The sequence below is a fragment of the Pleurodeles waltl genome, chromosome 7 (assembly GCF_031143425.1).
Source record: "Pleurodeles waltl isolate 20211129_DDA chromosome 7, aPleWal1.hap1.20221129, whole genome shotgun sequence".
NCBI classification, from domain to species: domain Eukaryota; kingdom Metazoa; phylum Chordata; class Amphibia; order Caudata; family Salamandridae; genus Pleurodeles; species Pleurodeles waltl.
Genome location: NC_090446.1, coordinates 573791996 through 573807918, shown reverse-complemented (window position 1 = coordinate 573807918; position 15923 = coordinate 573791996). Strand labels below are relative to the sequence as shown.

General features: G+C 41.7%; 1 protein-coding gene across 2 annotated transcripts in view; it reads right to left on the bottom strand.

Annotated features, from left to right (window-relative positions):
* The window catches only part of LOC138304375 (active breakpoint cluster region-related protein-like), a 248501-nt gene that overhangs the window by 150165 nt on the left and 82413 nt on the right, over positions 1 to 15923 (bottom strand). For both annotated transcript variants that reach the window (XM_069244361.1, XM_069244362.1), the window contains 3 exons: positions 9301 to 9489; positions 5938 to 6045; positions 4385 to 4439 (listed from right to left, as the gene is read on the bottom strand). In XM_069244361.1, the coding sequence (XP_069100462.1) occupies positions 4385 to 4439; positions 5938 to 6045; positions 9301 to 9489 (352 nt within the window). The remainder of the gene's footprint in view (positions 1 to 4384; positions 4440 to 5937; positions 6046 to 9300; positions 9490 to 15923) is intronic.

Below are 15923 nucleotides of genomic sequence, written 5' to 3'. Positions count from 1 at the left end.
TTTAAAGCTGCTTTTGATTGTGTTTCCCCTAGCAAATTGTGGGCCAAACTACAACTCTGGGGGTTACCGCACACTATTTTAAATGCCATCACAATGATCTACTCCGATACCCGGGTGAAGGTCAAAATGGGGGGAGGCTCTCACCTATCTAGGGCATTTAAAACAACAGTCGGGGTTAAACAAGGCTGTGTATTGGCCTCAACACTCTTTAACCTGTACATAGCAAATCTCCCCGCCAAGTTAACCGATTACTCATTTCATTCTTCCTCCCTAGGTGGTCAACAACTATCTAATATTTTATTTGCAGATGATCTATTACTAATTAGTAACACCAGGATAGGCATGCAAAAACTGCTAAACAAATTAGAAGAATTTACAGGAGCAAACGAATTAGAAATCAACCATAATAAATCTAAAATGATTACTTTAAATCACAGACCCACTAGCCAACGTAAATGGTACTTGACTGGGAAGACCCTAGAGGAACTAAGTTCATACAGATACCTAGGAGTCATGGTCAATGCCAGATGTAACTATGTGCTACAAAAAGAAGCAATAACAAATAAGACGCAGGCACTTAGCAAAGCTTTTTGCAAGCTATCAAACTCAATCTGTGATCATGCTCTGAACCCATTAACAGCCAAAATTACTTCCAACCCTCACCTATTGGACCGAAATAATGAGGAGGATGGAAATAGATCTCCTGGATAAGCTACTGATAAAGACATACAAGCATGTTTTTCGGCTACCTGGGCGTGCCTCGCAAGCCCAGGTCAGACTGAAATTTATGCTGGTCAAGCAGTCGCTAGCCCGTCCGGCGGCATATACCAAATGCTGTTATAAACTGAGTCATGCCCCAAAAGGGTCTTTAGCTAATCTAGTCTGGCAGGAAATTATCTCAGAAAGAGGGAACTGCAATTACTTAAGGTATCTAGAAAAGAGTAAAAGTCTTTTGAACTTAGATGAGGTATGGGACCAGTCGCTCCCCATCCCAGCTTTCAACAAAGCAGTGAATAAATCAAGTAAATTGCAGAGCTGGCTAAAATATAGGGAAGCTCTGGCTAAAAGGGCGCATAGTTGGTTGATCCTTAACTCTTATAAAACGTTCAAAGAATCACCAATTATGGCTGGCCCCTACTCACAGAAAATCAAGCAACGCTTTCTAAGAATCAGGCTGGGTGAAGTTCCAACGCTATACCTCATGCCAAAATGGAAGAAAGAGCAGCGAGTAGGCTCCAAGGAATGCTGCATCTGCCCAGCTTTGGTTGCTGAAAGAAGACTTTTACTGACAAAAGAATAAAATGGTTTAAGGATCAGATCCTGTAGACAAGCATTAATCGAAGCTTTTAACCCACGAAATACCATATTGAATATTAGGCTGGTCCAATTTTTGGCAATTTTTTCATTCAAAACTTCTGTCCCCTGAAACAACTCAGTCACAGGGAGGGCGAAAATCGCAACAAAATCCTTTAACTCAGTATGAACACCTTAAAGAATCGAAGGTTCTTAGGCAGCATTGCAGAGTGCTCAGCCAGCGCTGTAACAAATGCTGGTACCAAAAAATCGGATCCATGTAGGGGCAAACCAAACCTGTAGAATGTATCATGCCATTTTCTTCTTACGACTTTTACTGTACTACAAATGTTTTACCGCACCAATATCGTATCACAGAGTACTCAGCCAGTGCTGAAACAAAGTCTTGTACTGACATTTGGATTCAAGTAGGGGTAACCCAAATCTATAGGATGTATCATATCAATTCTATTTCACGACTTTTACTGTACTATAAATCTCTTGTTGCACTAATATTATTTGTTAAATTTTATGTGGAAGGAACTTATTTTTATGGTTTTAATTAACTAATAATCAAATTTCATCATCATCATCATCATCAACATGCAGTAGAACACATAATTGACATTAAAATAACTATATTTTCAATACATATGTCTGAAATAAACAAATGCATTCACATTGAGATATAACCCTTACCGTAACCTTAAAACTGACCCTGACACTAACCTGACCCTAACAGTATCTGTAACCTGTCATCTAACACTTAGGGCCAGATTTATGAAAAGTGGTGCTACATTACATGTAGCACCACTTTTCTTGCGGCCCCTTGCGCTCCCCCTACGGCCACCATGTGTGCACTGTATATAAAATACTGTGCACCATGGCACAGAGTAGGGGGAAATAGTGTCAGATTTCCTGATGTTATTGATGTACTGTTAAGGGTTAGCGCCATAATTTTGGCACTAGCCATGAACAGTACATAGGGGCCCATTGTAAACAATAGTGTGCCCACTTTTAACACATGCTCTGAGCAGGCATTGAAAGTGCTGAAAAAAATGATGCAAAGAATTCTCTTAGATTCCTTTGCGCCATTTTTTTGCCCCCCTGAACAGGGGAACGCCCCTTTTGCATACATTATGCTTGGCGCAGGCATAATGTAGTGCAAAGGGTTACAAAGTGCCACAATTCATGCATTGTGCCACTTGGTAAATATGGAGCGGGGAAAAGGCCACTTTAGTGTAAAAAAAATTATGCTAAGGCGAGTGTAAAGTGGAGCTAGGCCCTCTTACATCAGGGCCTTAGTTCTAATCCTATCCCCCCCATACCCTAAGCCTACCTCAAACACAAACCCTGAATCTAAACATGACCGTGCACTAAACCAAGCCCTTACTGTCAATCCAACCCTGATCCAGGTCCCTACCTTGAACCTTAACTTGCAAATCACTTTTAAAATGAAAGGTATACTTTACACTTTCGAATTGAAAGGTATACTTTTTCAAACTTTTTCTTTCACACCTAAATTTTTTTTAAAGTTTATTTTCATGCTTTTATATTTCAAACTGTTTCGAATTTTTACCAAATGGCAATGTAAATGAGCACTCACAATTTAGAAGAATCCGAAAGATTTTTTATCTCTTAATTAGGTCTCCTCTTTTCAATCTTGATATGTTTTTTATTGGAAAGGAGTGCTTCCAGAAACCTCACAACTTGAGCTTCAAATACCCTAAAGACTACACTCCAGAAGATAACTAATTGGAAATTTTTCCTGTCATAAATTACAAGAAATGTGTACACATAGGAATTATTTACTATCAGTAAAACGTTGAATAAATATATTTTGCACAACCAATTCCAACCAGGTACATAGAGAACACTATTAAATCGATAGTACAGAGGTCTTCCATGCAAGACAACATCATTAGAATCACATTTGAATAGTACCTTCTGAATGTGTATGTTTTTAAGTACCCATAAAGCAATGGAATCCAGATGGTCAAAACAATTTGTTTTTGTCTAGTGCTCCAAATGCCGCACCTATTTTTAAGCTCTATCTGAACTGCTAAAATTAACTGACATTTTCCAACCTTTGAAGGATGGAAGGCTGAAGGATAGTTTTTCTAGATTCAAACTCATAAACTACATCTGTTCTGATCTGTAGTTCAAGGGCACCCCCTTCCCTGAGCCATCTTGTTAACTATAAGAATACTTATTTCTCACAGAATGGACTAAATAATTGTACTTTAATAGAAAGTCCCGTTTTGTGTCTCTGGAGGCTGCATAATTAAACTGAAGCATAATATGGTCCTAAAGCATTATGTGCTTCCCACTCACTGCCCGTGCGTGTAGACAAGCAATCTACCAAGTATTAAACAAGCTAGAAGCATTAAATACAAGTCCAACAGACCCCAAGTGTAAGACTTGAGGCACTAGACCAGCCAAAGATACACAAGTCCTCAAGCTACAATCATTCAATGTTGGAAAGTAACAAGGACCTTCAATCCTTCAAAGTAGCGTTTGAATTGGACAGATGTCTCTAACGGGAGAGTACCAGTATTCTACCATTAGAAGCATCTGTCCAAATAAAGCATTGCTTCAAAGGCACTAGTGTTATTCAATAGAAACCCTATGCTACTGTACCTTCATAAGGAGCACGCAGCATGCAAGCCCCAAAACAGACAAGAGCCTTCCAATATAAAAAACATCATATTATTCGACACCTAACAATATACCAATGACAACAAGCCTCATTTGCTAGAGGCATCAAAGCCCAAAGGTGTTCTGTCTTCAAATATGTAGAAGCATCCTCAAGCCCTCAATATTCAGCATAATATTCAAATTCGTGGTGCTCAAACTCATAGCTGAAAATGCCCATCTAACATTATGTCAGAGTAAAAACACCCATTATCTTTCAAACAACCACCCATCAGCATGGAGACAAAACCCTTTTGGGCTTCCCCTCCTAAAGTGTAAAGGGACTTAAAGTGCCAAAATGTTTGACTAATTCCATGTACGGACCAACAAAGGAGTGATTGCTTAGCGAGATCCAAAATTCTGGGCTGACTGTGGAAAGGCCTGAATAGACGCTTACCTTCGAGTGTGTAGATGGACTTTGCATCTTTTGAAGAGACTGGCAGCTTTATTGCCTGTGTAAGACAAGTATGACAGGAAATTGATAGCCGTTTGAACCCGTAGGATCATCTATTCAATTCAAGCATTCCATCCATCACATTTTGTATACTTCAGTTCATCTGCATCAGGACACAATAAGCTATATATTTAAATATATTTTAAACTAAGCAGAAAGAAAGATTCAATCTTTTTCACTACTATATCCTGTTTAACAGTGGATGTCAATGACTGCTTATATTGCAATGTTCTCAAAACAGCAAATAAATAGGGAGTTGTCAATAAAAGTTGTTAAAAAAATAAATATATTTTTCACAAAATCTAAAGCTAAAAACAAAATTTCAACATACAGTAGAACACATAATATACATTACAATAACCATATTTTTAAAATATGTCTGAAATAAAGATATACATTCACATTTAAATATAACCCTTACCCTAACCTTAAAATTGACCCTGATACTAACCTGACTCTAATAGTATCTGTAAGCTGTCATCTAACACTTAGGCCCATATTTATACTTTTTTAGCGCCGCCTTTGCGTCGTTTTTTGACGCAAAATCGGCGCAAACTTACAAAATACAATTGCATTTTGTAAGTTTGCGCCAAATTTGCGTCAAAAAACTACGCAAATGCGGCGCTAAAAAAGTATAAATATGGGCCTTAGTTCTAAGCGTATCCCCGTCCCATACCTTAAGTCTACCTCAAAGTTTTTTTTCATGCTCTTATACTTCAAACTACTTCAAATTTTTACCAAAGGCAATGTGGCTATTGTGCACTCACAATTTGGAAGAATCTGAAAGATTGTATATATCTCTTAACTATGTCTCATCTTTTAAATCCTGATGGAGAACACTATTAACTAGATAGTACAGAGATGTTATTGTGCTTCCATGCAAGACAACATCATTAGAATCACGTTTTGAATAGTCCCTTCTGAATGTGTATGTTTTTAAGTAACCATTAACGCATTTGGATCCAGATGGGTAAAGCAATTTGTTTTTGACTAGTGCTCCAGATGCTGCACCTATTTTTTAGCTCTGCACAACTGCCTAAACTGATTGAACATTTCTAACCTCTGAAGAGTGGAAGGCCGAAGGATCTTTTTTTCAGATTCAAACTCATGACCTACAGATCAGAACAGATATAGTTCAAGGACAGCTCCTTCCCTAAGCTCCTTTTCAGTATGTCAAATAAAGAGTATATAAGAGTCTATTTTAATAGAATACGCATAATCCAAGAATCCGTGTGAATGCAAACATCTTCACCCACTAATTCTGGAGCAACAAAGTATTTATCACCCAACAGATCAGTTTTCTACACAAAATAAATAATCTTTTCTTAGATGTGGGAGCTACTCCAGCAATAAATTATTCTTTAATCATCACTTTAAAAAAATGAGACAACAGTTCCTTTACTCAGAGGGGCCTACCAACAAGGACTCTTAATACAGAGTTTGAGTCTTCACATTCACAGGGCAGGTGGGGGCATGGTCTTTGGTAATGTACCTACCTCAGCCACTTTCTGGAAGCGCCCATCTGTGCTGGAGCACTTCTTCACTGTCTGCTGAGCAAGGTGATGGTTACCAATATAGGAGCGGTATACACCCAGCTGGGTCACCTGTAGAGAAACGTAAGATGGACTGATGAGAGGTGATAGACACAGTGGGTAAAGAAAAACCAAGAGGGGGAGAAGGAAATAAGGTGGAGGAAAAGAGAGAAGGTCCGCACCAGGCTGCAGGTACTCCACTTTTCCAGATGTGTCTTCAGTCATTCGTGAGCTCATGTGTCATGGTGTACCAGAAATGAGAAAATGACATCTTTCCTTTCTCAGCCATCTTACAAACCACTTTGAAAGAGGTCTCATCCAGTTGCCATTGCTTCCTGGCATCTCCTTCAAGTCCGCAGTTTTCTCTGGCACGGATCAAAGCTGGAAAAATATATTTCCTGATATTCACTTGTTCTTCCTCACTTCATGCTACTCTCCAGATATTTCCCAGCTTGTAGAAAAGGTTGTGATGATAGCTTGGTCACTTGCTTTTGCTGTGAGTGTGTTGAGTATTTGTTTAATGTGTTGCTTTGATGTTCCTACCTTGCGACTCTCTTGTGAGTTTTGTCTCTCTTTATGTTTTCTCAATCCAAAGGGTAGACATGGGAATTCTGTAGCTCTTTTGAGGACCCCTTGAAAACGGAGGAGATCTTTGTTGATGCACGGATAGGGCTAGGAGTCCAACGTTCCAGGTGAAGCCGGCTGTCTGTGACAGAGCCAGTAAAGTAAATGATAGATTGTGAATGCTTCCCTACACTTTCTCGGCAACCTTAACATAGATGATGCACATCCAAATTGGTGTGCAAAGCAGCACAGCTATAGGGGCATCAGTAAATGCTGGGGCAGTTGGACTCAATTGGCCATTGAGCACCTTTGTCTGCAAGCCAAAGTTAATTGCTCTCTAAAGCCCATTGTATGCACAGCTTTGAATTGACTTGGGACAAATAGCTCTTTTTATAGACACATTATTGTTTCATTTAGGTTAACAAGATCGATGATCTGTAGCACTTTTGTTCAAAGAAATTCTCTGCCCCATCTCATGTTCCAGGAGGGCCAGTGACTTGTTCCAGCAATCTGGATGTGCAGATATGGTCTCCAAACCATCCAGGAGCCACAGAATGTGTGGAGACCTCCATCACTATTAGAACGTGTTGCTAGAGAGGGGGATTATTCATGTCTAGGGGATGATATTTCTTCTTCACATGCAAGTGAGAGAGGTGATGAACTATGTTATTTTCTGTCACTAAGCTCCAAAGGCCTGGCTGCATAAAGCAGCCAGGAAATATCTTCTAGGATGCCAGAACAGCATAACTTTTCTTCTGCAGCTAATCTGTATGAAGTGATTTGAGATTAAATGAAAGGCGGAGGTCTGTGCACTAAAAAACCTGCTTGTGACCTCTCTTGAACAGAGGCTCTGAGTCTGTCCACGCCTGAGCCTTCTCTTCAGCAGCGTTATGCAGAGATCTAAGGGTCCGAGATCTCCCGCCATCGAATTCTAGCACGCTCACTGCTCCACCTGAAGCTTTTCTGAACACTCTGCTTGTATCAGTCCTGTGCTCTGTTACCACATGACTCCATGTGTCAAAGGGTTTCTTTTACAAAGCATTGTTTTCAGGTGCCAATTTACTCAGTTTAACAGACGTGAACCATGACTACAACTCCCAGAATGCAATAGGTTGATATCCATGACTGAAGAACTGTTTCATTGGTGACATGGACCTATCTGGTTACATTAACCATGAGCTAGGTTTTTGGAATCAGTCTTCTGTCATAGGCTGCTCCCCTCTCTTCCTATTCACTAATCCTCCTACTGCTAATGTGCAGTTACTGCAGGTAGAACCCTTACTTCTGACCCATCTTTTCTCTCACATACTAAGCCCCGTCTTACTATCAGCCTGTGACTCTGCCACCTGATTTACCTTCCATCCTCCAAGTCATGTATTGGGCTTTGGGGAAGGACCACAATATCAGTTACGGACTCTCCCTCTTCTGTATTTGCTTATCCTTTCTCTTACTTACCAAGTTCTACAGAAGGGGTCTACACAAGTGAGTAGTGAGAACATTAAAATGCCCCACTTGAACCATACCTCTAATCACACCAAGGGCATGAGGCAAGCTACTGTGACCCTCCTTTGGACAGTTACCTTTGACCTTCACGTTTTGGTTTTCCATGTATAAATCCTTTCATATATACATCCTTTTATGTATCCAACAATATATATCCTATCATGCATCCATCAATATGTCCATGTAGCCATCTAGCCATCCTTTCACTGATCTTTTGTTTTACTTTTCACTTTTCCTTAGGTGTCCTTTCCTCATCTTTCCATTAACTCACTCTTATAAACCTATCAACAGTTTTACTGTTCCATTCCCTCTTCCGCCCTTTCAACCATTCATTCTTTAATCCTTACTTTCACCCTCCCCCCTACTTTTTTACCTTTTTTCATTATATACTTTCATTTTTCTGTCCTTTAATCCTTCTTTTCTTCTATCTACATATCCATTTTGTCTCTTATCCTTATTTTTTTCTAACATTTCCCTCTCATGCTCACGTTTCCTGTTTGTCCCTCACCCAGTGCTTCCTCTGATTTCACCGTTTATTATTCTTTAATCCCTTTTCTGTGCATATCAGAGTACCCATCACATCCAGCTGCCATGGGATTGCCAGTATTTTTATAAGCGCCTTGCAAACAGAAAAGGCCATATACAACTAATTAATGTTTATTTGGAACCAGTTCATCAGCCCATGGGGCCCCGGGACAGCCCCGCTTAAGGTGCTAAAGTGGGGGTGGGGGTCCCTACACCAATGGCTCTACATTCAGCTGATCACTCCCTGCTGTCGCCTTTTCCCTAGCCTTCATTTCCCTCCCACTTATCAGATTCTGAAAGAGGTCTCCTTTTCTAGTTAAATCTTCACCCTATTTTCATCTTCAGTTCTCTGCTCTCCTAGCACACATATCTAGTTCTGGATAGGTTTCCCACTGCTGCCTGCCACCCCCACTCCATTCCTTCGAGCCCCTTCCTTTTTTTCCCATCAGACATACTAGAGTCATGAAGCAGTCTCCCACCACTGACTGCATTCCCAATTCTGTTCTTCGGCGTCTGCTCCCCACTCTGATATCTCATATAACACGTTCTGGTAGAGTTCTTTTGCTTCTGGCCTCTATATACTGTACCTGCCCACATTCTCCATCTACAGTTACCTACTCTTGTATTCTCAAAACCAGGTTCCGGAAGTAGTCTTTTATCACTGGCTGCTGTCCCCACGCTGTCCCCACTCTGTCCCTTCTGTCCTGATCCCCCGTGCTCTCGCATCCTACTAACCAGATTCTGGAAGAGGTCTCCCACCGCTGGCTGCTGGTTCTCGACCTGCTCCAGTCGCTGCCTCAGGCAGTGGTAGAACCACTGGTGCAGTTGCAGAAGTTCTGGCACCTGGAAGAAGATGGCCTGGATTTGTTGGGAGCTCAGGACTGGCTGGGAGGTTTTCGCCGTCATCTTCAGGGCTTTCATGAGCTGAAGTGAGGGACAGAACGAAGACAGGTTATATTAAAACACGATGGAACCTGAAACGAAAGACAGTTCTCATCAGATAAGAAATGTTATATTATTCTATCTTTATTGTACTATATATGTATTTTTATATGGTGCACATGAAGTCAGACGAATGATTCAGCAGAAGGGAGATCCTGTTGAGAAGTAAGGCAGTAAGTGCAGACTGGTGAGCTATATGTTGTGATACAAGTTTTAAGCTTGATGGGAGAGACAAAAGTTCAGGCCTTCCCAGGAAATCACAATAAAAATTGTATATGAAGGGATAGGAAGTTCGATAGGAGGGAGCCTTGTATATGTTCTGTGCCCAAAATATGTGTACCTCACAGGTGGATGAAGGATTACTTTTGGGTAACCGACTTGTGGGGCCTGGCAGATTGGCATTGTACCACCAAGTGAAGTAGAGTGATGCCTGCTTCTATATAGCCTTGCGGAAAGGCAGAAGACCTTGAATGGTTTAATCAGGAGCCAGTGGAGTAGCAACAGTTCTGGGGTCTGTGTGTTTGAATTCATACTTGTTCGAGCTTCATCATCTTCTTGGCTATGTGCCCCCTACATACCGATGCAGTATATGACGATTGTGCGATTGGTGGTGATTCTTGGCTGCAGTAGTGGCTGGATTCCTGGAGAATGCAGAGGTTTGTGATGTGCTTTTATGACATTGCTGTAACGTGCAACAAGTGAAATGTTTGCCCCAGATTGCTTACAAGGTTGCAGACATTATGGGAGGTAAACCGAAGAAAGAAATGTGGAAATAGGCACGTCAGATGCAAATAACAAGCAGTAGGTATGTGTAAAGCTACAAATAATGCAATTAAACACTGCATATTGCTAAGAGGATTTGGCATCTTAGCATTGTATCCATTGGGAATGGCGATATCTTTCGGCTGGGCTAAACGGTCAGAAGAAACTTGAGAAAGTCTGTTTAACTGGGTGATGCGCTGGACTAAAAGGAGATAAGCATTTCTTTTATGTCAGTGCACACAACATGTATGTACGTACCTTGAAGGTCTAATGTATCGTTGTTGTAACTCAGAGCAGGGCTCTGTGGTCGCCAGAGCCACACCATGCGAACCCTTCTTAATTGTCTGTGCCTACTGCCAGCTCACTGGGCTCTAGCAGACTGAAACTATGTGCTATTAGGTCGGTACATCCTTCTTACCGGTAACTGCCCATGGAGAGTGCCTACTGGCCTCCCTTTCTCAGTCACTTGGTGTGCCAATCCGCTGCAACTGGTTGCTTGGTAGCATTCAGGTGCATGTGGATGTTACATGATATATGTGTCCATGGACACAGTGGAATTCTTTTTTATTTCTTCTCGCGGGATTTTGTACAAAATGGAGTATGAATGTGGTCTACCAGAAGAGCATTGCATATTGTCGGGCTTCTCCAATACATTCCTGAAGCCTTGGTAATAGGATAGATTACTGGGTGTGGTAGGACAGGAGACAGCCACTGCCTCTGAAATAAAGAGTGATAATCTTTGCCCACGTGACGCTCTTTTTTTCTCCTTGAGGTGTTACCCAAATCAGGTTGCTAGGCATAGAGTATGAGGATTTCTCCATTTTTTGGGCCTGTATTTTGGGGTTCACTGGGACACAGACTTGCAGCTTCTCCCTCTTTCCCGTTGATACTCAAAGGCTGGCCTGTCTGGAAGGAATAAGCAAAAGGTGTACAACCTCCTGAAACCAATACCAGAATTGCGCCTGTAGAATCCACAAACTCTATCATGAAACATAGTACAGAAATGGAGCTGAAACCCAAAGTCGGTGTTCCAAAACTTCTCAGTGACTGGTGTCCAGATGACACCCCATGAGGGGAGTGGGAGAAAAGTCTGTGATCCAGCCTGTTACCTCTGGCAGCCGAGTACCCAGCCAGAAGAGGAGCATTACGTGGTGTCCAATATTTCTGCTGGAAGAACTGAGGCTCTGTCCTATAGAAGACATGTCTGCCTTTGCTCCTGAGAAGTATGCTGAAGGTCTTTGTGCAGAATGATACTGACTAAGGGAGAGCATAGTCACTCTGACTGGAAGACGAAGTGCTGACCAGAGGCAGAACTGTGCAGGCCATGTGAGATAAGCGTTGCAAAGACCTGTGGCCAGCTCCTGTTCCTCAATGTATCAATGTTCTCGGGAGCCCCAAATGGACCTCAAGATTGTTTCAGCTCTCCTTCCTGGTCAGTAAATGTTTGGCAGGGTTGCCACCGCTAACTGAAGCTGCATATTTCCCAACGTGGAAACCATGCTGCAATTGGACTTGCTTCCTTTAACCCTTCAGGTGGCTTATAAATCCCCAAAATGTGACAAACTGAAAGGACTGAAACTGCAGACCACTGGAAATGCACTATTGCCAAGACTGTGCATGGCTCTGCGCAAGTGTATACCGCTGACCTTGTCCCCCTGTAATTTTCCCGCTACACCCTACAGGTGGAATCCAATAGTTTTTTGAATGCTTAATGTTTTTACAAGTAGAATGTAGGTTTTTGAGATTTTTTTATCGGAGGAATGATCCAGAAATTCAGGCCGGGTCACGGTTCAATGTTTCCAGCTTGACTCTCATTGAAGAGTTGGTCATCCTATGGAGCTTTTTCCAAAGTTGCTCCAAACTTTTGGATCGCCTTTCAGAAGTACTTTGTGGGTCCTTGAAGTGTCCACAAACTGGATCCAAGGTTCCAGAAGCTCTGAGTTGCTCCTTGGAAGTTGAGACTACAGTTTCCAGAATGCACCTGGTCAAAATCCACAAATGGCCACTGGGCACTGGTCCGCTGGGCTATTCTTGCCAGATTTGATCCATGGGACTCTGGTTAGTGCCTTTATACCTGTAGCTTACAGGACATCCACTCCTGGAGTTGCAGAAGTAAGGCAAACTCCTTTTCTTGTCAAGCCCAAAGTGTGCAGCTGGTGCAGTCTTTGTGAGCGCAGCTCTCCAGGTGCAGGCCCGGCGTCCACCAGGGCAGTCCTTCTTCTCCAGTATCTTCTGCCAGAGGGGATCTGAATTGTAGAGCAGCTCTGCCATATTTATCATTGCTCCTGGGAATTAGAAGCAGGGGGTGCCCATGCCCAATTGGGTGCAGGCCACCACCCTCTGGGATGACTACTTCCTGTGAAGTGTGGCAGAAATCAATCCCAGAAAGCAACATTCTTTAAAATTCCAGGATGGAGAAAATTTCTCCTTAGAGGCTAGATCTGGCTGAGTCCACCCACTGGTGTGGCTAAGTTTCCCTAACACACCCCTTTCCAGCCCCTCTCTTAATTTAATCATTGGGGCTCCTAGTTGTCTGGGGGAGCAGGAAATGGGGGAGGTCCTCCTTTGAAGAACAGTTTGGCTACTCTCCCCCCACCCTGCTCTGCCATCTGCTGGGCAGTTCTCCTCCCACCAGCTGCGTCCTTTCTTTCAGCCCAGGCCAATTTACACCTTATGAAGGGAGCTTGGCTCAGGCTGCCAGAGGCTGACCAATGAGGAAAGGGCTGAAGTTAGTAACTGTCAGATAGAGTTCTAAAACTCTTTCTCTGTGTTAGTCATAATAAATTCAACCTTGGCAAGTTGTTGGATGTATTATAACATTTAGGGGCATATTTATACTGTGTTTGCGCTGGATTTGCGTCATTTTTTTTCCGCAAATCCGGCAAAAACTTAACTCTATATTTATATTTTGACGCTAGACATGTCTAACGCCAAAATATTGGAGTTAAAGTAATTTTTTGCCTGCGGAAAACTACCTTCCGTCAATGAGATGCAAGGTAGGTGTTCCCGGGCAAAAAATGACTCAAAGGCCCTAGCACCTTATTTATCCTCCTGTGCAAAAATCATGCACAGGTGGAGGAGGGCCTTAAATAATGGCTCTATGCCTGCTTAGCACTATTATTTAATGCCTGGGTCAGGGCAGGCGTTAGGGGACCTGTGGGCCTTTTCCATGGTCAGAGACCATGCAATCAGCCCACAGGTGCCCTTCCCTGCCCCCAGGGACACTTCCACCCACACACACCCACATCTGGAGGACACCTAAGGATTGGGGGCCCATCCCAGGTAAGTCCAGGTAAGTATTTTTTCTGTGCGAGGAAATAATGACGCTAATCAGGTTAGAGTCATTTTTTGAGTCTAACCTGACTAGCGCCATTCTTTTACGCACAACCACAAGTTTCCCCTACGACTCTGCCACCCGGTTAGCATCAATAATTTTGGAATGGCGCTAGCCGGCAGTATACTTTTTGACACAAACCTGCGCTAACGCAGGTTTGCGTCAAAAAGTATAAATCAGTGCCTCAATTTGATAAAAGTTTGATAGCTCTTGCTGCTTTCTGGGGAAATAAGACATAATTAATTTTAAATAAAGTTTCTCCATGTTAGCCTATGGAGCCCATTCACTACAATGGGGAAAATGACTTTGGCTGTTTTTCACTCACCAGAGCGTATAAAACATCTTTTATAAAGTCCCTGCTTATATTTACACTGCACCCAACCCTGAGGACACCTAGGGCAGACCTTAAGGGGTGACTTATATGTAAAAATAAGGTAGTTTAGGACTTTGGAAGTACTTTTAATTCTAAAGTCAAATTTAGGGTTAACTTTACTTTAAAATCAGCCAGGAAGGCAGGCCTGCTTTTAAAATGACAAGGGTACTACAGCAATGCGCCTATTTGTGAGCTAGCTATGCTGGGGTCCCTAAACCTACATGCCCTACCATATACTAGGGACTTAAAGGTAGGTTATTGCTGCCAATTATAATTAGCCTAATTTGCACATACCATTTTACACAGAGCTCTTGCCCTGGGACTGGTTAGCAGTGTCAGTAACCACCAGTATCCGTCAACAGGTTTGGGGATGACCAGGGCAATAAGGGTGACCTTCCCACAAGGGTCATAGAAGGATTCAATTCTACTGCGAACAGAAACAAGTTATTAAAAAACCTTTAGAATTAGCAAAAGTTCTGTAGCTTGCTAGAAATGAAATATGAGTGGAGGCACATGCAAGAGATATAGAAGCTTGAAGAAACAGAATGATAGAGTGAATGAAACATAATCAATGAAAAGACCTGATATACCAAGAAAAATGTGACAAGGGAACAAGTTATGTTACAAATGTGGATTAACATTTTCCGATTCAGAAATATGACCAGCCTTCGGATACAAATATTGTGAATGTACAAAACATCAATCACTTTCCCTCTGTATGGTCTGCAAGGTCAGAGGAGCATATGATAAAGGAAGAGAAAGAAGAGGAGCAACACACCTACGTATAGTGAACACAAAGAAGAACAACAAATCAGTTTGCTAGTCCGAAGTCTTCTTTTTTTAGAAAAAATACTTCATCAATACAATTAAAAGGAGGACAGCACTTAGCTATTATTATACTTAACAGTGGGTCAAGTTGAAACAGAATGTCTGCATCCGAATACGAGAGGATGATTCAGAAGCTGACTCTTCAGTCATAAAATATAAAGGTGTTTCAATGTCGTTAACACGGTCAAGAGTAAGGAAAACATAACATATGGAAATACAACACTACAAGAAGACATTCATGTGTACTGAAAGGAGACATGCTGGCCCCTTGTCTTTTGAGAATTTCACTGCACAATCATGGGCCTGGTGAATATGACATTCAAACTGAGAGGAACATCTAGTCCCAAAAAGTGCTGATAAATATTACAAGCAAAAGGAAAATTAAAGAATTTGCAGATAACTCTACACATTAATGAAACTGTTCGCCCTGTTGAAGAGGAGCAAAGGAAGGTGCCAACACAGCTACAAAAATGCAAGAAGAAATACATAACCTGTTAAGAAGGATATAATTGAAAGAATATCAGGACAGAATCCCAGGGTAATAGTGCCAATAAAAGAAACTGACAAGATTGTCATCTCTATAGAGGTGCAAATACCGAATACCACCATTGAGAGACTGCAGCACCCAAAACTACAAAATTGTCCATAAACCAGGCAAAAATTACAAACCAGCATATTAGATTTAAAGCAACCCATTGCCTAACTATAGGGAAAAGTGCATTTCTGCTAAGTAATATAATCATTTTATCGTCAGGCAATCAACACCAGAAAGGAAAACGGAAGGAAAATTAGAAAAAAGCTTCTAAGTAAAATGGCATTATTCAGGAAGTATTTAGAACTGTACGATCAGGCAAATGTAAATGTAAATTCTTCATGAACGATCCAAAAAGAGATAAAAGCAATGAAATGCTAGCTTACAAGCAGATACAAAGCGAGTTGACAATAACAGCAAGAGTCGTACTTCTAGGAGGAGCCAGGATTTTAATACCACAAACATTTCCCATTGTTTGACAGTTCACCTCTGTGTTTCCTGTGGCTGTGCTCTCTGCATTGGATGAAGTGTTTGCTAAATGGGGATTATCTATTACACACAAATATGGCCATCATTAAACAAATTGA